Here is a 21,424-nt window from a genome sequence, read left to right on the forward strand (position 1 = left end):
GCCGGCACCCCCTCTCCCTTCGCGTGGGACTCGGCCCTCGCTAGCCCCGCCCGAGCTAGCCCCGCCGCACGCGTCACGCGGCCGTTGAACGCTCCGGCGCGGCTCCCTCCCGCCGCGCCGGCGGCCGCTACTGGCTGCGGGGCCAGGCGCCACCGGGCAGGAGTCGTCCGGGGGTGGGTGCTCCCAGCCGGCCTCCTGCAGCCCCAGGGCACGTCCCTGCACAGAGATAACGGGCCCAGCGCGGCCTGAGCCAACAGTCCCTGCCTACGCCCCTCGGCTTGCCCGTCACGTGGTGTCTGACCACCCCCCCGCCAACCATCCCCGCACACTGCTCCCTCCTGCGCGCGCGCCTCCTCCCCGCCCCAGGCGAGATGATTCAGTGTCAGACGACCCGGACAAAAGGAGCATGCGCAATGGTGAAGACGCTGGGGGGGGGGTCCGCTGTGGAGTCATGAGCGCATGCGTAATGGTGGAAGGGGGGGGGTCTCCCGAGCAGGGTGGGCAGAGCGTGCGCAGTGGCCTCGGGGTGGCCTTATATAGGCTGCGATCAGCTGATCGGCTCCGCATTGCAGAAGGTGGAGTTCCGGTGGCGCAGTTATGCAGCTACTGCTTCTCGCGTGTCTGCTGGCCGCTGGTAAGCGGGGACGGGCCACTGTTGGGAGCCGCTCACGGGGTGGCGGTAGCTGCGGGTGGACTCTGGGTTGGGGTGTCCCCAGTTCCCTTGGTGCCCGGGCTGGCCGGGGCTCGCCCCTGCGGGCGGAGGGAGCGGGGCAGCCTTGCGGTTGGAGGAAGGGCGGGGAGCGGCTCCAGCACCGGGCGCTGCCCAGGGGCGGCGGGGCTGGTGTGTGTTTGTAGAGGGGGCTGAGCAGAGACACTCTGGCCTGGCGCCCGGGAGCGCTGGGCCAGGTCCCCTTCCCGCCGCGGTGCGAGTGGGTCGGGGGCGGGCTCAGAGGTGTGTGATCCAGGCCAAAGCCTGCGCTGTCCTTTGCACTCTGTGTGCAGTCGGTGCTACACAAAGAGATTAAGTAAATACCGTCCTCGGAGCTTCGTCAGATTCAGCAAATACAGCCTGGGTCGTGACCCCGTAAATGCCAGAGACTGGAGCTAACTAATCAGACCTGCCGTAGAGTGAGAGCCGTGAGTAGGCACAGTCAGTGTCCCCCGTCTAACACTAGACTCTTTAGCTTTATATCTTAAATGTTCAAAGGTTCTTTTGTTTACACAAATTTTTGGTATCAAGTTTATGGGCACATTCTTCAAAAGATAATGCTGACTCATAGTTTTACAATGCTGTGTCATTTATAGCAATGTTGACTGCCAAAACCCTGAAGAAAAGAAAAAAGCATAGAAGAGAATGTTGTAGGTGGAGGGTTGGGAGAAAATAAATCTTGCCTGGAGCCTTACTATTGTACTAATGACACTGCATTACTCACCATGATGTAATTTAGTTTGATACTCGGTGCTTCCATAGTGCTATGGGTTTAGTATTTTACTTAGCAAGCAAGCAAGTGTTCTGTGCCCCAGATAGGCTGTATTTTTAATACAACAGAATATTGGGGGAGTTGACAGACAAGGTGATAGATGAAGAAAGGAATAAACAAAGACTTTTGGGGGTGGTTTCTTGAGGCGTAGTGTTCATCACAGGTCCTTCATAAAGTCATATCTTAAATCTACCAAAAAAACTAACAGATCTTGAAAAATTAACCTGGTACCTAATTCAAAAACACATACCCTAAATAGGAGAGCACTGTCTAGGGACAAAGTGCAGATGAGGAGAGGCCAACCTCCACACCAATCTGAAGCAAATACTCACCAGCAACTACACACCACAGAAACACTAACTCAGGAACCAATCCCTGTGGCAAACCTCGTTGCCTGCTCTGTCCCCCTATCTAGTCAAGCGACACCATCACAGGACTCAACCACATCAGCCATACCATCAGAGGCTAATTCGCCTGCACGTCTACTAATGTTATGTATGCCATCATGTGCCAGCAATGCCCCTCTGCCATGTACATTGGCCAAATAGGACAGTCCCTATGTAAAAGAATAAATGGACACAAATCGGACATCAGGAATGGTAACATACATTGTAAGGAGAGTGATCACTTTAGATAAGCTATTACCAGCAGGAGAGTGGGGTGGGGGGAGAGAATCTTTTGTAGTGATAAACACCTATTTTTTCATGGTCTGTGTGTATAAAAACATCTTCTGTATTTTCCACAGTATGCATCCGATGCAGTGAGCTCTAGCTCACGAAAGCTTATGCTCAAATAAATTGGTTAGTCCCTAAGGTGCCACAAGTACTCCTTTTTTTTTTTTTTTTTTTTTTTTTTTTTTTTGCGAATACAGACTAACATGGCTGTTCCTCTGAAACCATACAAAAGCCAGTAGGAGAACACTTCCATCTTCCTGGATATTCTATAACAGATTTAAAAGTAGTTATACTTGAACAAAACAAAACTTCAGAAACAGACTTCAAAGAGAAACCACAGAACTAAAATTCATTTGCAAATTTCACACCATTAATTTGGGCCTGAATAGGGACTGGGAGTGGCTGACTCATTACAAAAGCAGCTTTGCCTCTCCTGGAATTGACACCTCCTCGTCAGTGATTGGGTGTGGACTACATCCATCCCGATTGAATCGGCCCTGTCAGCACTGGTTTTCCACTTGTGACGTAACTCCCTTCTCTTCATGTGTTAGTATAATAATGCCTGCATCTGTAACTTCTACCCCATGCATCCAATGAAGTGGGTTCTAGCCCCCGAAAGCTTATGCCCAAATAAATCTGTTAGTCTTTAAAGTGCCACCGGACTCCTTGTTAGTCTGTATCTACAAAAACAGCACGGCTACCTCTGATACTTTACCTCCACACCAGTAACTGAAAAATAGGATTGTGCTAAGACTTCTAGCAGGATACTGTATCTCATCAGGGATTCTATGCTACTGGCTGGAAGCAGATATACTTGAAGTTTGGAAATCCTACCAACTTTTTTCCCCTAACTGTAAAGGCAAAGAACCCTTCTTTATTCTTCCACTTGCCAACCCAGACTTCTGCTAATGGCTGTGTCCATTACTCTGTTCCTCTGTCAGCCTCTTTGCTGCAGATGATGAGGTGTTTCTAGTCTACCCTTCAGTGGGTCTCTGTGGCTTAGTTTTTGTTTTTTTGTTTTCCCCCCCTCAGTGAGGAGCTCTGATGCCTTTGTCTGCTACTGTTCATAGCCTTGCCAAGTGTTGGGGAAAGTGAAAATGACATTATTTTGTCAGTTTCATAGCTACTCACAGGGTTATGAATGGTCAAGTGAAAATTGACAATACTCAGGGAATCCTCACTCTGTAGCTCTGAACAGCAGCAGAAATATTGCAGTTGTCTGTAGACTAACTAGGGAAGCACAGCACAGCATCACTCTGAGTGGAAAAGTATTTTTGTGGTCAATAGCTAAAAACTCTTGTCAAGGTTCCTTCCCCACTCTGAATTCTAGGGTACAGATATGGGGACCTGCATGCAAGACCCCCTAAGCTTATTCTTACCAGCTTAGGTTAAAACTTTCCCAAAGTACAAACTTTGCCTTGTCCTTGAACCATATGCTGCCACCACCAAGCGTTTTAAACAAAACAGGGAAAGAGCCCACGTGGAGACGTCTTCCCCCAAGCCCTACACCCCCTTTCCTAGGGAAGGCTTGATAAGAATCCTCACCAATTTGTACAGGTGAACACAGACCCAAACCCTTGGATCTTAAGAACAATGAAAAATCAAGCAGGTTCTTAGAAGAAGAATTTTAATTAAAGAAAAGATAAAAATCACTTCTGTAAAATCAGGATGGTAAATACCTTACAGGGTAATCAGATTCAAAACATAGAGAATCCCTCTAGGCAAAACCTTAAGTTACAAAAAGACACACAAACAGGAATATACATTCCAGCACAGCTTATTTTACCAGCCATTAAACAAAAGGAAATCTAACGCATTTCTAGCTGGATTACTTACTAACTTAACAGAGTTTCTGAGACTGCATTCCTGATCTGTTCCCAGCAAAAGCATCGCACAGACAACCCTTTGTCTGTCTCCCTCCCTCCTCCTCTTCCCCCCCCCCCCACAGATTTGAAAGCATCTTGTCCCCTCATTGGTGATTTTTGGGTGAGGTGCCAGCGAGGTTAACTTAGCTTCTTAACCCTTTACAGGTGAACGGGTTTTGCCTCTGGCCAGGAGGGATTTTATAGCACTGTATACACAAAGGTGGTTACCCTTCCCTTCGTATTTATGACAACTCTCCTAAACTATAGTCTGCAGAAACTGATGGCATTGGTCCCCCCCACATAGCCAAAAGCTTCTCCCTTGTAAATGAGCAAATGGATTTTTAACCCTTGAGTACAAAGGAGGTTTTAAGCCAGAACTCAGTCACAAATTGTTCTTTAGGTGACTTTCTGGCTGTTTAGAAAGCCATAGAAATAACTGATTAGGAGACCGCAGCAAGTCATGCTGAAAAGATAGTGCACAGTTGGCCAGTGGTATGAGACAGCTTTTTTGTTTTAATATGTAACTATGTTCTGAGAAATGCTTTCAGAAAAGTTTCAGACTTTATGTACAGTATTTAGGTAAACTATGATAGTGAGGGTGAATTAGTCTGGTTATAAAAGGGGGTGGGTGGGTGTGTGTGTGTGGGGCGGGTGAGGGGGCTGCTATAGGCTGGGAAGGGGCAGCTTGTTAGTTCCTGTTGCCATTTCTTGGTACATCAAGGTTCTGGTGCCCTTTCCCCCACCTTCGTGTATGCTCCTGCCCTTCCCCTGGGTTGGGTGTCTGACTACAGTGGCTGGAACGTGGGGAGAGGAGAGCTGTTTCAACCTGCTCCCCAGTAGCCGGCCTATTTGATGTCAAGCTCTGCTGGCCACTCCAGCTGTGTGTGTTATATAAAAACATTGCTGTGTCCTGTTCTCCTCTGAGCCACTGTGGGGCTGGAAAATGTTTTTTTCAGGGGAGGAATGTAGATCAGCCTCCCATACTTCAATTGGGGTGGTGGGGGAGGTGTGCTGCAGTGGGCCCTGCCTGGTACTGCTGCCTCTGTGTGAAACAATTGAGCACAACAGGGGACTTTTGTTAGACCTGTTTGTTGTTCTGACACCATTCAGTGCTCTGTGCTTGCTCACGTGAGTCTTGCAATGGTCACTAATTGACTTCTCCATGACAGAATCATGCAGATTCAAATGTTGCAGCATAGTTTGACTTCATGAGCTAGTTTTATTAAAGTCTAGCTTTGGTTGTCATGTCTCAAAGGAATTGTTTGGAAGCTCATTTTAATGTGGCTGATGGCCTCAAATTTTTACATTCCGTTATTCGTACCCATGCATTCATCACCTTTAATTTTAAAGAAGACGCTATAGAAATCCAACAGGAATTTTAAGACCTGCTTATATTACAAAGCAAGTACTCTTCTCAGGTACAGATGCCTTTTTAAAATATACTTGCTAAATTGGGTGCCCCACTAATCATCTTGGTCTTTCATTGTGTAGCTCTGACAGCTGCTGCTTTTCTTCCTCAATCCTTGAGCTACCCCTTTCTGCTGTGTTTTTTTTGGATGCAGTTGGTAGGTATCAGTTCGTATGGAGTATATGAGATGGACCTATAACTGAAGAGTCAGAAGACTGAGACCAAGTCTACACTATAGACCTATATTGGTATAATTATGTTGCATGGGGGTGTGAAAAATGCACCCTCCTGAGCAATGTAGTTATACTGACCTAAACCCTCCTGTAGACAGCACTATGTCGAGGGAGGGCGTCTCCAGTTGACATAGGCACCATAGGAAGGTGGATTAAGTTCGTCTGCATAGTAGTATCTTTATTAAAGTGCCATACCGGTGTAGCTGCACTGCTGTAGCTGAAGAGCTGTATGTGAAGACAAGCCCTGAAGAACTGGGCATGTGAGTGAGGCATAACAAATGTAAGTTGCTTTGCCTATAGGACTTTTACTCAACAAGATAAAATGGCAGGTAATGTAGAGTGAAGAAGCTTTAAGACTGTTTAGACCAGGGTTGGGCAAACCTTTTGGCCTGAGGGCCATATCTGCGCAGGCCATTGTATGGTGGGCCATGAATGCTCACAAAATTGGGGTTGCGGTGCAGCAGGGGGTGAGGGCTTTGGCTGGGGGGTGCAGGCTATGGGATGGGGCCAGAAATGAGGAGTTCAGGGTGTGGGAGGGGGCTCTGAGCAAGGGGTTGGGGTGCCAGAGAGGGAGGAGGAGGCTCTGGGGGGATGGGTTTGGGATGCAGGAGGATGCTCTGGGCTGGGATCTAGGGGTTTGGAGTGGGAGGGGATCAGGGCTGGAGCAGGAAGGAGCTCATGGGTTCAGGCTCCAGGCAACGCTTGCCTCAAGCAGCTCTCAGAAACAGTAGCATGTCCTGCCTCCAGCTCCTATGCGGAGGCATGTCTGGGTGGCTTTGCATGCTGCCTATCTTCAGGCACTGCCCCTGCAGCTCCTATTGACTGCAGTTCCCGGGGACAGTGCTTGGGGTGGTGCAGCATGTATACATAGGAGCCGCAGCGCACATGTGTGGAGTGGCCTCCAACGCCGTTTCCTGGCTGTAGCATGGAAGCAGGGCAAGCCCCAGATCCCACTCCCCAGCAGGAGCTCGGGGGCCATATTAAATTGGCTGATGGGCTGGATGTGGCCCACAGGCTATAGTTTGCCCATCCCTGGTCTACACAGGCTGTACTTCCTCTAGATTCTCACGTAATACATGAATTATCAAACAGTACAAGTGAATTCATTTGTGGGAGGAAGGAAAGGGGCAATAGTTGAAGACAACATAATGGGTCCTGAGCATTCTTTCCAATGTAATAATTAGGACTCTACCAAATGCATGGTCTATTTTGGTCAATTTCATGGTCCTAGGATTTTAAAAATTGCAAATTTTATGATTTCAGCTACTTAAATCTGAAATTTCACATGTTGTGATTGTAGGGGTCCTGACACAAAAAGGACACGTGTGTGTGTGTGGGGGGGGGGTATCACAAGGTTATTGTAGGGGGGATTGGGGTACAGCTACCCTTACTTCTGTTCTTCTGCTGGTGGCGGCCCAGCCTTCGGTGGCGGCCCAGCCTTCGGAGCTGGAGAGCGGTGGCTGCTGCCCAGGAGTCCAGCTCTGAAGGCAGAACCACCACCAGCGGCAGCACAGAAGTAAGGCCGGGATGGGATGGCATTGCACCCTTACTTCTCCACTGCTGCCTGCAGAGCCGGGCCCTCAGTTAGCAGCTGCCACTCTCTAGCTGCCCGGCTCTGAAGGCAGCAGCGCAGAATTAAGGGTGGCATGGGATGGTATTGCCACCCTTACTTCTGCGCTGCTGCTGGCAGGGCGCGGCCTTCGCAGCTGAGTGCCTGGCCAATAGCCACCACTCTCAGCTGCCCAGCTCTGAAGGCAGCACAGAAGTAAGGGTGGGAATACTGTGACCCCCCCCCCAAACCTTGTGACCCCCTGCAACTTTTTTGGGTAAGGATCCCCAATTTGAGAAACACTGATCTCTTTCCCCCCCCGACATCTGTATAGTATAGGTAAATGCACATAAGAGAGATTTCATGGTCCATGACCTGTTTTTCATGGTTGTGAATTTGTTAGGGCCCTAGTAATAATCTGTTGGAGGGTGTTGCTCTTAAGTCACACTTCAGGTACTTAGGCCTGGTATAAACAGGCTTTTGTACAGATTCCTCTATTTTGGTCAGGGTGTGACTTCTTTTAACAAAATAGTTGTACTGATACAATCCCGCCCCTTAGGCTAGATGCAGTTATCTTCTTAAAAAGATGTCATATACCTAATGTGTCACATAGTTCCATAAGGGAAAGGGGAGTAAACTGTACTGGTATAAGCACCTTATACCAGGATAACAGCATCTGTGCAGGGAGGGGATGTACTCAATTCATACTGGCATAATTAAAATGGTACAACTTGTGTGTAGACAAGCCTTCAAAATGTCTCTTAAAATGGTAGGTCTAGGGCTAAAGAACTGTTCTTTCTGAGGGTAGCTCAGAAATATGAAATTAAACAATACGTGTTGAGTTCCTGGAGAGCAAAGTTGCCCTGCAACTTGTTGGCTGCTTATGTGTAGTAAACAGTTGCCATTTGTACAGAGCTACTTGACTCTCTAGGCTCTAATGCTTGGTTTATACAAAAGCCAGCTGAAGTTGTGTACATTGAATTAAAATAACAGTTTTATAAACTTGTGCTGAGTACTCCTAAAGCACAAGGGGCGGGAGCATTAAGCAAACAACTGATTAGAAGCTTAACAAAAAGCTTGTCTTCCTCCATCAGGTAGCGTTGACCTCTTTGATATTATAGTTAGCAAGAACTCTCTAAGAACAGTGGAGTCTGGTCTGTGGTGGCTCAGATAATGAGGGTTTTTAGCATGTGTATGTTGAAAGTTCTTGCTTTACCCATTGGGATAGATGAACTGGTGCTACAGCCTGTCTTTGGTCCCATGGGCTGTTCCTGCTTCAGCAAATTTTATACTAGCTGTGACACACTATATATATATATTTTGAACACTTGCAGTAGAATCAGAGGGTATGATGGACAGGAATTCTGAAAAGGTCAATTTACAATTAGTTTCTCAGTCCATTCTGCTCCTTCCTGGTTAGGGAACAGTTAACACATTACTGTACAACTGTCTTTTTTTTCTTCTAGAGACAAGGTGGGTGAGGTGATGTCTCTTTTACTAACAAAAGTTGGGCCAATAAAAGATGATTTTTCAAACTTACACAGAGCTCTTCTTCAGGTCTGGGAAACGTACCCAGGGCATGTCTACATGACAAAATCAAGTCAACGTAAGTTAGTTCAACCTACAGCCATCACAAATTAAATGTGTGGGAGGAACATTATAGTGTAGATGCTCACACCATTAGGTCAACGTAAGCTGCCTTATGTCAGCCTCGCTCTGTGGTGTAGACCAGGCCTATGAATGTCACTGCTCAGTACAAGGTGGAACAGATAAGGAGTTAACACACATTGCAGGAGACCATTCAGGGTGAAGCAGCAGTTAACACCTCTACCATCTGAGGACAGATGGTTCTAATGATTCATAAATCTAGTCTTTATTAAGGCCCTGATATTTGGTGTCTGACAGACAGAGCTCTGAATTGAAGGTCCCAAGCTCATGTTTTGAAGGTGGTGTTTCCTTTGAGGCGGAGGACTGAGGTGAGACGTGGAGTGGTCACCTTGTGGAAAGCGTTCCCCCATAGGTGATGGGGTGTAGTTTGCCTCATCATTTTACTGTGAGGGTTGATTCTTCCAGAACATTTTTGTAGTTAACTATCTGTTTAGAAACCAGTGTAGTAAAGAGTTTCTAAACATTGCTAAATTGAAGCAGTTCTTATGTGTAGGTAAGGCCAAAGAGCGAAGCTTAACTTTCTGCATCAGATAGCAGCTTAAAGGTAACATCCTTTCATCCCAGTATGAAGGGACACTTGAGTGTTTGCGCTTTTTGCTCCTTTAACTTTTTTAAATCTCTTCCTGATTTTTGTTTTGCATTAGGAATTCTGGTCTCTGATACCCACATCTTCTCTAGAAGATCATGCATAACTGGAGAACTAGCAGGCTTGGAGAACTACCAGCCTCAGATTTTTGGGAGTCCATTTCTTTTTCTTTTAAAAGAGAGAAAAACTTTTATCATTGTAAGTCTCCTGACGCTTTCAGAGTTAGGATGAAAACTCTCTTAAATGTGCACACAAATTTCCTTCCTCCTGTTATGGGATACTTCACCTACCCTCTCCCCACTCCCATGGCATAACATTCTCTCATTCTCACTCCTTAGTCCACATTACTTGGTAGTCTCCAGCAATTTGCCCTAGTCTCATTCCTCTTCCTATAGGTATTTTCTCCCCCACCCCACTACTCCCCTCTCCAGTCTTTTCCTCTTCCCTTGGCATGCTGTATTCCTGACCCTGCTCCCAGGCCTCTGCTATTCTTCCCCTATGGCAGGTTTCAGCGTGTCTGCCTACCGTGTAGGGGGAAGCTGCTCTTGTGGTGGCAGTGTGAAAAGGGGAGCTGCACTACTGGGGTTCCATCTGCTCTCCCTTCTTTCTGTGCTCATAGCTAGAGTATGTGCCCTGCTCTGTGGTTCTGGGAACACAGAGGTGGTGGATCCCTAGTGCTCAACTTGCCACACTAGGACTCTCTTAGTCTGCAGTTACTGGCCTAAAATATCCGCTCTCCTGTGAATCGGTGACTAGTCTTGATGCAAGGGAAATCCAAATGCTTTGTGTTCAAATATCTTTCTCCTGCAGCCTCTGCTTTTTGGGGAGGTGGAGTGGGGGAAGAAGGAGGCATGGCCAAAGTGCAACATATTCTAGTTAGACATTTCAGCAGTCACTTCTGCTTGCTCTGTGTCCTGTAACCTTTCAAAACCGAATGGAGGACACTGACTCCTGAGATGCAGTCTGGTATGTTTTGAAGGATGGAAATAAGAGTGCTAGAACATGGTGATCAGGTAATACAAAACAGTGCTCCTGGGCAATAAGGTGGAAGATGGTGGTTGGGTGGTAAAGTTGAAGTGGTAATGTTTCACTAACATTCCTGTGTCTGGACCCAGGGGTGGCGAGTTATATGGGCCCGTGTTGCCCGGGCTCCAGGAATATTCAGGGCTGGGGCCTGGCTCCACCAGTGTTTTGGAGCCAGGTCTGCCGGCTGCTGCTGCTGAAGGCTAGGCTACAGCACAAGAGCAGGCTGAGGCAGCTGGTTACCTCTGCACCAGAGGAGGGGAGGAGGTGCACACATGATTGGGAGGTGATGCCAAGGGGGCTTCCGGCGGGATACCTCTGGGCCTCACTCACCTAAGCAGCTGCTGGGGCTTCGATGAGTGTCTGACCCTGTGATCCACGCCTGCAGTCACCGCTCCTGCCCCACGCTGGGCAAGGGGCAGCCCTATCCCCCATGAGGCTATGGTGAGGGGCAGCAGGGGAGGAAGCCACATGTGGTGGCAGCCCCCCCTTCCCCTGGCACCCACCACAGGAGAGGCTAGGGGGCTTCCTGGACCTGAGGGGGGCCTGAGGAGGAGCACATGCAGTGACAGTGGTGCAGGGTGAGTGTGCTGCTGGAAGGAGGGGGGCCCCTCCCCTGGAGCTTGCTGCTGCTGGTGGGGAGAGGACTGAGGAGGAGGGAAGAGTTCTCTCTGGCCCTAACCCCAGGGCAGCCTGTCTGTACCCCAAGCTCATCATCCCTGGCCCCCACCCCAGAGCCTACACCCAAACACCCTCCCAAAGCCAACCCCCTGCACCTCTTCCAGAGTTCTAGATTCTTTCCAGTCAAGCTGCAGTGTGTGGTACTAAAACTGAACTTGTTCTGGTAGATGACCTTTTGTCCATCAACAAAGGAAGTTCTTCCATACTTCACCTGGCTGACCTCTAACACTTCCGTAGTAGCTTTAGGAACCTGCAGGTGTAAATGGAAATACCCTGAAATGGCTCTGGACCTTAACCGTTGGGGTTTGATCCAAGATGATGTGTAGCTGTTCCTCAACTTCCAAAGACCTCAGATGTGGAATCTCATAAGGCTTGAACTCTTTCCTGTCCACACCTGCTGCTCCCTCTGTTCCATATCTATCTATCTGAAGCAATTGAGAGAGCAGGGAACTGCCTTTTAAAAGCAGAGCTTAAATATGGCACCTAGGCCTCCTGTGCAGACAGAGGAGAGAAGAGCCAGTCCACACAAAATTAAATATAATACCTACTTATTGACCCAGTTCATAATCCCTCACAGCTTTGCTGTAAACCACTGGTTGTAAAAAGTAGCAGATTGTAAAAGTTTCAGGTGGGGAAGGGGAACTGTTGTAGGAGCTCTTGTAAAGAGAAGAATGAAAGCTGTAAAAAAAAATAAAATTAAAATCTAAAAGTGGATGACGACAAAAATAATACACTGGATAACTAAAAGGTTAATTTCATTTGGTTTATCCAGCAAGTACTAAAAGCTGTGTGATTGTAACAGACAGCACTTTGTCCTCACTTCTCCCCAGTCCTGTCCAGTGCTGGTAACAAACCTAGTGCTGTCACCATGAGGATTCACTCCTCCTTTCATGTGAAAGATGCTATTATGAGAGAATAGGGATTTGAGAGGGGCAACTCTTTTCAGGGCTATAAACTACAAACTTTAAATTTCTCCTGGCTATCATCCCCAATTAAATAAGTCTTAAAAGGCGCAGAGATCTTGCTGTTGGGGGTTTCCTTCTTGCATTTTATATAATAGTCAATTACAACACAAGACTTACATAGAGGGAGAAAAATCCTGAAACTGGTAGCTGTAGAAACAGAAGTACAGTGGGGGAACTTGTAGCTCATCGAGCTAGCTGTAGCATTTATATTAGCAATAATGCAAGGAAACCTACAGGCCTGTATCCTGTAAGACATTGACTTCAGCTGTTGGCATAAGGCTTGAGGCTGAACTTTGCCACACTTAAATGGTGCAATGGCCACCCCTGACTTTTGGGGAATTGGGAATAGAATGTTTAAGGGGGAAGTTTGTCCATAACGACACCAGGCAACCACAGGAACGTGAGCTAACACCAGCTTTTGGACATTTTAGGATGGGAACATCTGCAGATGTCTGACGGCAAGAGTGCCATGGCAACAAATTGACATATATGATTAGTATATTAATTATTTCAACTTATCTAAAGGAGAAGGGCACCCCCAACATTAGTAAGGTGAGGAAATATAAATAAGGAAGAGGGGAGAAACCCCCTACTGAATAGGCATTAGACATAGTGGTGTCAGCGGAACGTATTATAAAAGTTGCATCCCTGCTTGTGGGCAGGAGGGGAGAGAGATGTAGCCCTTGGGAGGTGCCAGGATGATGGCTGGTGATGATGAAGGTAATAGTTAACATTTCAGGTTGTTCTGCAAGGGATGGTATGAGTATATAGAATGTACGTCCAAGCACAGAAATTCTGCAGATGGCTATTCTGTAGTGTAGAGTTGGGGAATGTGAGTTTGGCTAGATGAGGTAGTCATTGCTACCAGCTAAAGGCTGATTGGTAGAACTAGAATAAACCAATGACCTGTGCCCACAAAACTCATTTGGTTAGTCACCATCACTATAGCCACTGCGAGCAACTGATTCTATAGTTCATATCTTCATTATTAATCTTGCCTCCCATCCTGTGCTTTCCTGTTTCTTGGTTCTTTACAGCTGAAAGGATACTGTTGGCAGCTGACTGTCCGCCTGCCTCAGCTTCCCCACATGAATGTCTTGTTCATTCACCTTCTAAAGCTTGTGGCTTCTCCTGATACCTGACAGAAGAACAATCCTCAGCAGAAAAGTCCTGTGTGCCATGATTGACTTGATGGGCACTTGATATACCCCCTCTTGCATTGCATTGCTCTGCTGCTGAATTCAGGAGTGAAGAGCAGATACTAAACCAAGTTCACTTCTTTTAAAGCTACTGGTGAAAAGCTGCGTGGGGATGCTTTGTGACCCAGAGGCTCAATCTGAGTGTCCATACAGACTATTGTTAAAAGCACTGCAGCAAACTCATAATCTACACAACTTCCGAAAATGAGCTAAATGTATTTTTGGGTACTTTACCAACCAGTTTCTGTGGTTTTTACGATCATATTTCCAAATTTTGGGCCTTTCCAAGCAAACAGGGGAACTCGCTAAAAAGGAAGTAGTGCTGTCAAATGCATAGGGATACAATAATAGAAAATATGGTTTTCAGTGTAAGTCTTCCGTTTTTACTTGCACCATAAAATTATTGGATGGTGTTCCTTAAATCTTATTACAACTGGGTCTTGCTTACTGTAAGAAGTATGAGAGACTTGCATCACTCTGTTAGCATTCTTTATATCAGCCTGGTAACCTGAAAAAAGCTGCTTGTTCGCACTCTTTCTAATCAAAGGATGCTCATTACTTGCATGCCTTGCTGGCAAATAGAGCAATCCATGGCTGCTCCTGTTTTATGAATCCTTGTCCAAATATAGAGCCAAGGAGCAGAAATTTGTATTAAAGGCATGCAGCTGAAAGCTGATGATTCGTGTGTGGTTAACAAATGTTTGTTCTGTCAAAAGGTTGTAGTGGCCACATAAACAACTAGGCACAAAAAGAATAGGACTGACTCTTAACCATCCTGTAGAAAGAAGTTTGTGGAAAAGAGCTGATGGACTTCTCTCTGAGTTATGCTTAAGTTCTTATCTAAACACAATTATCCTGGTTTAACAAAAGGTGGCTTTAAAAAAACAAACCTGTTAAACCAGTGCAAACCCCTCTGACTTATTTTTGGTTTAAAGCAGGCTCATTGCACTTCAGTTTAAAAATAAAAAAAAAATCAAAAGCCTGGTTTTAAATATAAATCTGCACAGAAGATTGCACTGACATAACACAATAGGTTTAATACCCCCCTTAATCTAGTGCTCTTATTCACTGTATTGCCATCATCCCTATCTAGTTAAACTGATCCACTGCTACACTTGTGCTTTTTCAAAAAACTTCTGAATTCATTACTTCAAACATTTCAGTAGTATGGGCCAGTAGACGGCCTTGTTTGTCACCCAGCTTCTGCTTGAACTGGGTTTTTCTTGCTATGAAAGGATCCCCAGATACAAGTTGTACTTCAGTTCCATAGGATTAGGGGAGGCTTTTTGCAATGTCTGTGGCTGAGACTTGGTAAATGCAATAATGGTTAGGGCCAGCTAAAGCTTAGGGAATCAGGATTGTCAGAAAAGAATAAAAACAGCCGTACTGGGTCAGACCAAAGGTCCATCAAGCCCAGTGTCCTGTCTTCCAACAGTGGCCAATGGCAGGTGTCCCAGAGGGGATGAACAGAACAGGTAATCGTCAAGTGATCCATCCCCTGTTGCCTATTCCCAGCTTCTGGCAAACAGAGGCTAATGACGCTGTCCCTACCCATCCTGGCTGATAGCCATTGATGGACCTATCGTCCATTAATGTATCTAGTAATAACTTTATAATATCGCAAAAGGTGATTCTGCCATTAAAATAGCATGCCATCTAATAGTTCCTGAAGCTACTCTGAAGGGTGCTGGTCTCCTACCCATCTTCATACTACCCTCCTCATATTTTCCTCACAAAACCTACATCCATCAAAATGAAGAATTAGTAAAATATCTGTAACAGATATCACTTGTCTTGTCATGCTCCATAGCAGCAGTTGCTATGCTTTACCTTGTACTAAGACTGACTTCCTCAAACATAAACAGCACAAGAAAGGAAGAGGGATGTCATAATTAACCATTCCCTTGCAATATATCCACATTCAGGAGCTGATGCCTCTACCAAAGCAGCTGCCAAATCAAAGGTTTTACTAAGCAAATGGGAGGAGAAAAAATGCCTCCGTAGATTATCCTATAAACCACCTGAGATGGTCTCCCAAGGAAACATGCTTAGTAGAAGTATACTGCAGTTGAATGATTTTCTTTTTGTCAGTCAGTAAAGTTCAATCAAAATTTCATTAGACACGTAAATTGGACACCATATGCTAAACCTGACTCATAATAAATGAATACGGGAACATCTGACTGTTCATAAAATCATTACAGGGAAAACTAGTCAGGTCTGTGTCAAAGAAAAGGCTGGAGCTTTAGCAGAAGGTTGTATCTATTTGAGAGTATAGTTTGACTAGATGGGAGCAGTCCGGGGCCTGAGTTTTAATAGCCCATTATGCCAATTTGACTAAACGCAAATAGAAATTTGACACGTAGCATTCTATAAACAAATATACACAGGGGCTTTAGAAACAATGACTCCAGAGCAAAATGAGGACCACTTCCTTTACTAATCAGTGGGCAGAAAAGAACATTCAGCTTCTGATATCTCATCTGTAAACATCAGTAACTATCCACTAGTGAATCAAAGTAAATTCCAACCAAAAACGTAATCCACTCTTATTCCCAAATCTCAACAATATGAATCTCCTGACATGTGGAGCAAGCAGCTTCACAAGACTTTCTTACTGGTCTTAAAGATGCTCTGATCCAAATACTTTGCCTATAAGCAAGGGCCTGTGGATGGATTACATAGTGCTATGAAATTCTGCAGAATCATACTCTGAATATAAGCTTTTGTTTTTCCAAAAACTTGTTTTTTTTTAAAGATTTTATGGTTGTAAACGTAATCTTCCAGACAGTCATTGGTGTAAAGTTATTTAAAATTGTTTTTCTGAGTCTGTAGAGAGCCTCAAACTATAGCTGATAGTGTGAACTGTTCCCCATTCTACTCAAGGGAATGTCCATTCTGAAATCTAATGCAAACATTGTGTTAAAAAATCACAGTTGCAATATCACAGCCCAAAAGGCTGTGGCCGCAAGAAAAGTCCACAAATTCTAGTCCCTGATGGCACTGTGGCACCATTTGAGAAACACTGTCTTAGGCTATGTCTACACTAGAGACCTTACAGCAGCACTGTGGTACAGATGCAGCTGAGATTCTGTAACATTCCTCATGTAGCCGCCACTTTATGTGGGTGGCAGAAGCTCTCCTACCGACCCAGCACTGTGCACCGTATCCCTTATGCCGGCAAAACTGTCGTTTGGGCGGGAAATGGTGTTTTCACACTGCTGAGTGACCTAAGTTTTGCCATCGTAAGTGGTAATGTAGCCATTGCCTTAGTATGAAACTAGCTTGTTTGCATTGGTGTCATGGTCTCCTGATGGGAAGACTATAATCTCACAGGTTAAGTATTGGGGCAGCTGCCCAAATGTTAATACTGCCCCTAACTAGTTCAGTGTTCAAAAGGATCATCGCTTTTCCATACCAGTTTTCCAAGTTTAATTCACTTTGAGGAAAGGTAGGGGAAATAAAGCAGCCCAGTCAGAGCATTGTGGTTCTTCAGAAACCCACACTTTAGAAAGCTGGTTCAAGAAGTGTTTGTTTGATCTGATGGCATATTAAACATACAAAAATATGTATGCATTAGAACTTGGCATTTATTTTGTGTTGAAGGTATGGGTAGGGATTGGTAGTAGGTGGGAAGTGGGGGGTGATATCTGTGTATAAACCTGACTATAATCTGCATAAGTTCCTACCCTAAAATGTAAGGGTATCAGTGTCTTAAATCTATTTTAAAAAGCAAATTGAACTTCTCTAGAAGTTCATGTGGAGTAACTATTTACTTAGGGTATGAGAGACCTTCAGATGTGCAATTTTGAAAATTTACTTCTCTTCAGCAGCTGTGGCAAGCCCCCTCTTGTGGGAGAAAAACTGCGTGAAGGGTCCTGAGATATGGTGTCAGAATTTGCGGACTGCGTCACAATGTGGAGCTGTGAAACACTGTCAGCAAACTGTCTGGAACAAGCCTTCTGTGGTGAGTGTAATTGAGACTTGTTCCACTCTACTGTTCAGTTCATCGGTATTTTCATGTGCTGCTTAACTGTTTCTAAAGTTTGTGTCTGACTTGAAGGAGGAAGGTGCCATTTGAATCACACTTTTTTTTCCAGATGTTCAGGCCATCCAAAATTGTTGCATCAAAGACTTGGTTACAATGTGTTAACTCAGATCTTAAAAAGAAATAGGATTGTCTTTTATGAAAGCTATGGAGGGAAAGGAAGACCACTCTGCTAACTTCTGCCTATGTCAGTCCAATCACTGTTTTGTAAGGTAGCAGGATGGGGAAGAATAACCTAGAGACCATCCTGGGACAGAGACCAAATGAGCTATGTAAACTTAATTCCTTTTATGCTTCCAGGAGTGAATCCTATAAACTTAACGCCTGTCTAACATCCAATATGGCTGCAGAGATCACCTTGAGCCACACTAAATTTAATGCTGTCACAATGGAAAAATAAGTATAATTGTATATATGCCTGCAGTGTGTCCTAAAACTTACCATGTACTGCATTTTCTGTGGAATCTTATATTGTGGCCATGGCCTTCATCTTCATAATGGCACAATCAGTATGCTTCCAAATCTGTATGCTTGAGAGAGTGTCTTAATTGGTTAATATTTGTGTATAAATGCATCAGGAAATGTGTTGGGTACAAGACGGTCTAGTTTTACTAGACCATATGTTCCCACCTCCTACCCACTTGTTTTACTCATTGCTACAGACAGGACCAAAAATTGATTGACTACCGTGCCCCCAGAGGCAGCATATTAGGTTGATTAAAAAAAAAATGGATATGGGAAAATTTGTCCATCTGATCCCCACTCTCACTAGTTTTGGCCTACAGTTTTTGTGTCCCCCTGATCTTATTTCTAGTCTCCTTCCTCAACACAAAGCATTAAAATCAAATGATGTTACGCTTTCCACCTAATTCCTAAACAGAGCAGTCAAAAACAATCTCAAGAGACTGAATGTCTTGAAGGAGAAGGTGGAACAGGAAAGTCCCTCTAAGATGGGCATATCAAAAGCAAATTTTCACACAATCGTCTGTGAAAGAGAACATGTTGTATTAGTGATATTTCTTACTGCAGTAGATGTGCTATTGTTTTGCTTTCTTCCACCCATGTATGTTGGTTTTGTATCTGACATCAGTCTATCCTAGAAACTGGAACTTGACACATTTTGAAATGGCCTTAACTTTGGGATCAAACAAAGAGAATTGGACGGTTTTTGGAAGAGGAAATAAAGCACAAAAGGCTTGAAAAATGTGATGTGCAAGGAAAGCTTAGTATATTTTGTTTACTCTTCCTCAGAAAAGCATCCCATGTGACTTATGTAAAGACGTTGTAACAGTGGCTGGGAATCTCTTGAAGGACAATAGCACAGAGGTAAGCTTAAGGGCACTATGTGACTTCCTTTTAGTAGAGGTGATGCTCCAGGGAGGGGGAGTGATCTCCAAATGGGACTTAACGCTTTTAAAGACTAGTGTTGAAAGAAGTTAGTGCAGTGAGTGTCAACACTGGCATCTCTAAGACCTCTACCATCACACCCCACCCCACTTTGGAGTTCAAGTGTTTCCAGATCGTGTATAGTCATTCTCAGAGAATGAAGAACTGGCTCACTCTCTGCTGCATGCATGAACATAGCCAATAACCCTCCTCTTATCTCATAGGGTGAGATCCGTTCTTATATCGAGAAGATATGTGAGTTCCTTCCTGACCAAGGCCTGGTATCTGAGTGCAAGGAGACCGTGGATGCCTACCTACCAACTGTCATGGACCTGATCAAAGAAGAGTTAGTAAGTTGACTGTAAATAATTTTTGAAAACCTTAAATTGAAAAATTATGCCATGTCCCTGAGTGTTTTGTCCCTTGTAGGGTGAGTGGGTTTAATCCTTTAAGCAAATATGAATGAGATTTATGGACTCCCCAAATGTGCAGACAGTTAAGTCATTACAATAAAAGAAAATAAATCTAAGTAGTGGTGTAGGTTCAGATCTTGTCTTTGAACCCCTGTTATCCAAAACTCCCTGTTCTTAAATTTTGTGCTCAATATCTCATAATTTCGCTGCTGCTGATAATATAAATGTTCCCAATGTTCTGAAATGTCTGATATAAATTGGGTTAATACAATAATAGAAATTAGAACTTTTCCGGCTGTATTCACTTGCCTAGACAATGTCGCATTATAATCCAATGGAAGAGTTTCCATTTCATGAAGGTGCAGATTAGGGATTACAAGGAAACAGGTTTAAATCCTAAAACCACTTTCTTGCAGTGAATCTTAGCTCACTTTTGAGGTGCATGCAACCAGTGAGATTGAATATGGCATCAGACTGGTGCTTTGTCTTTCTAAGTTTTTTCTCTCTCATATTCAGGATAATCCTGAAGTAGTGTGCAGTGCCCTCTGCTTGTGCCAATCCCTTCAGAAGCACCTTGCTGCAATGAAACTTCAGAAATCACTCCAGTCCAACAAGATACCTGAACTGGACTTCTCAGAACTGGCATCTCCCTTCATGGCTAATGTGCCTCTTCTCCTTTACCCTCAAGACAAGCCCAAGCAAGAATCTCAGGTAAGGATGCAGAGTATCTCTAGGCACAGGAAAAGTGAATGTTCCATTCAAGTATCAGTGGTCTTTAACAGTTTGTTGATTTGGGTTAACAGGCAACTTTAGGAGTTTGGAAACCAACATGCATTTAACTAAGTGGATGCCACACTACAAATTCTGTTATACATATGAGGGTGAAATAGCCCTTTTGCTGGCTATGCAATATTTGTTATGATTTGTCTTCTGCATTGTTATAGTCCGAGGTAATGATACTGCCTATAATTAGGATTGCCTGACACTTTCCATTATAGGATCCTGCTTTGTAGCTGCTTATAACTTTGCTGAACTTTGAGATGAAACTCTTCCAGGCCAGGTGTCTGCCTCCAGCAGAATTGTTCTTTGAAAATTTCAACAAAAAAGGCCCAGCTGTTTCAGAGAATGGGATGAGGGGGAAAAACGTTTTGCCCACTTTAAAAAACACAAACCACTAAAAATTGAAAGTTTGGAGGCTTTTTTTTTTTTTTTTTTTTTTTTTGAAGTTTTAGTACCTCTTCAGGTTTTCAAACAAAAGCTCGAAATTTGGCAGGGAAGTGCTTTTTTGCTGTTAGTGAAAAAACACCCATACCTGGCCAAGTTATAAGCCCCTGAAAAATCTTAAGTTTGCAATGCTCAGTAGAAACTCATTAGAGTTTAGCAACTAAATTTGCTGAAGGTTCTGTCTGTACTGAGCATGCTGCAGCCTAGGGCTGGAGGGGCTGAGCAGGACTTTCCCTGCAACTGCTTCTCCAAGTGGCACTAGACCTGAAAGGAAGGAGATTACTTAGACCCCAGGAGAGAATCTCCCTGCTGATCTCTTGTGGAAGAGGAAGCAATCTCAGTCCAGTGCTGGGGCAACAAGAACTGGCTTGCAGCGAAGGAACGAGGTATGTTGTATAGGGAGTAGACCAAGACAAGTTGCTGCAGAGGACAGACTGGAAGGACCTGAGGCAGAATGGCCTGTGACTATCCAAACATTCCCCTCCAGAGCCAAGAGTGTCAATATTCCTGTGCTGTCAGCAAATAGCTATGACACCTGCTGACAGTGTATACCTTATCTCTCCTCAAATGGCTGGCACACACAGTGATGACAGACTATTCCTGTCAGTTACTCCATTAGCTGAAGTGTATTAGTAGAATTTATGATTTTATAAAGTACTTTCTAGAAGAAGTGTTAAAGTTCTTATCATAGAAGTGATAATTGATACCAGCAACACAAGTCTGGCAGATGTTCCTGCATAACCAGCTTTAAGGTAGTATTTTCCTTTTCTCCCTTTTCAGGGGGCTGGGGATGTGTGCAAAGACTGTGTTCAGCTAGTCACTGATGTTCAGGAAGCTGTGAGGACCAACTCATCCTTTGTGAATTCCTTAATTGCTCATGCCAAGCAGGAGTGTGAACGCTTGGGACCTGCCGCAGCTGACCTGGTAACAAAATAATCTTGTTGGTTGATTTAAGGAAACTGTCCATAGTGGAGACATGAAATGGCCTCTGTAAATGTCAGTTTTCAATGGGATTTATATT

The 21,424-nt window shown here is 44.7% G+C and overlaps 1 protein-coding gene across 2 annotated transcripts in view; it reads left to right on the forward strand.

Annotated features, from left to right (window-relative positions):
• The first annotated feature begins 494 nt into the window (after window positions 1-494).
• The window catches only part of LOC141990981 (prosaposin-like), a 36,782-nt gene continuing 15,852 nt past the window's right edge, over window positions 495-21,424 (forward strand). The window contains exons 1-6 of one of the 2 annotated variants that reach the window (XM_074958921.1): window positions 495-634; window positions 17,166-17,299; window positions 18,632-18,706; window positions 18,991-19,116; window positions 19,696-19,890; window positions 21,184-21,327. In XM_074958921.1, the coding sequence (XP_074815022.1) occupies window positions 598-634; window positions 17,166-17,299; window positions 18,632-18,706; window positions 18,991-19,116; window positions 19,696-19,890; window positions 21,184-21,327 (711 nt within the window). In that variant the 5' untranslated portion in view covers window positions 495-597. Of the gene's footprint in view, window positions 635-17,162; window positions 17,300-18,631; window positions 18,707-18,990; window positions 19,117-19,695; window positions 19,891-21,183; window positions 21,328-21,424 lie in introns of both variants that reach the window. The other variant, XM_074958920.1, reaches the window with a different exon arrangement.

The sequence above is a fragment of the Natator depressus genome, chromosome 7, assembly GCF_965152275.1.
Source record: "Natator depressus isolate rNatDep1 chromosome 7, rNatDep2.hap1, whole genome shotgun sequence".
Taxonomy (NCBI): domain Eukaryota; kingdom Metazoa; phylum Chordata; order Testudines; family Cheloniidae; genus Natator; species Natator depressus.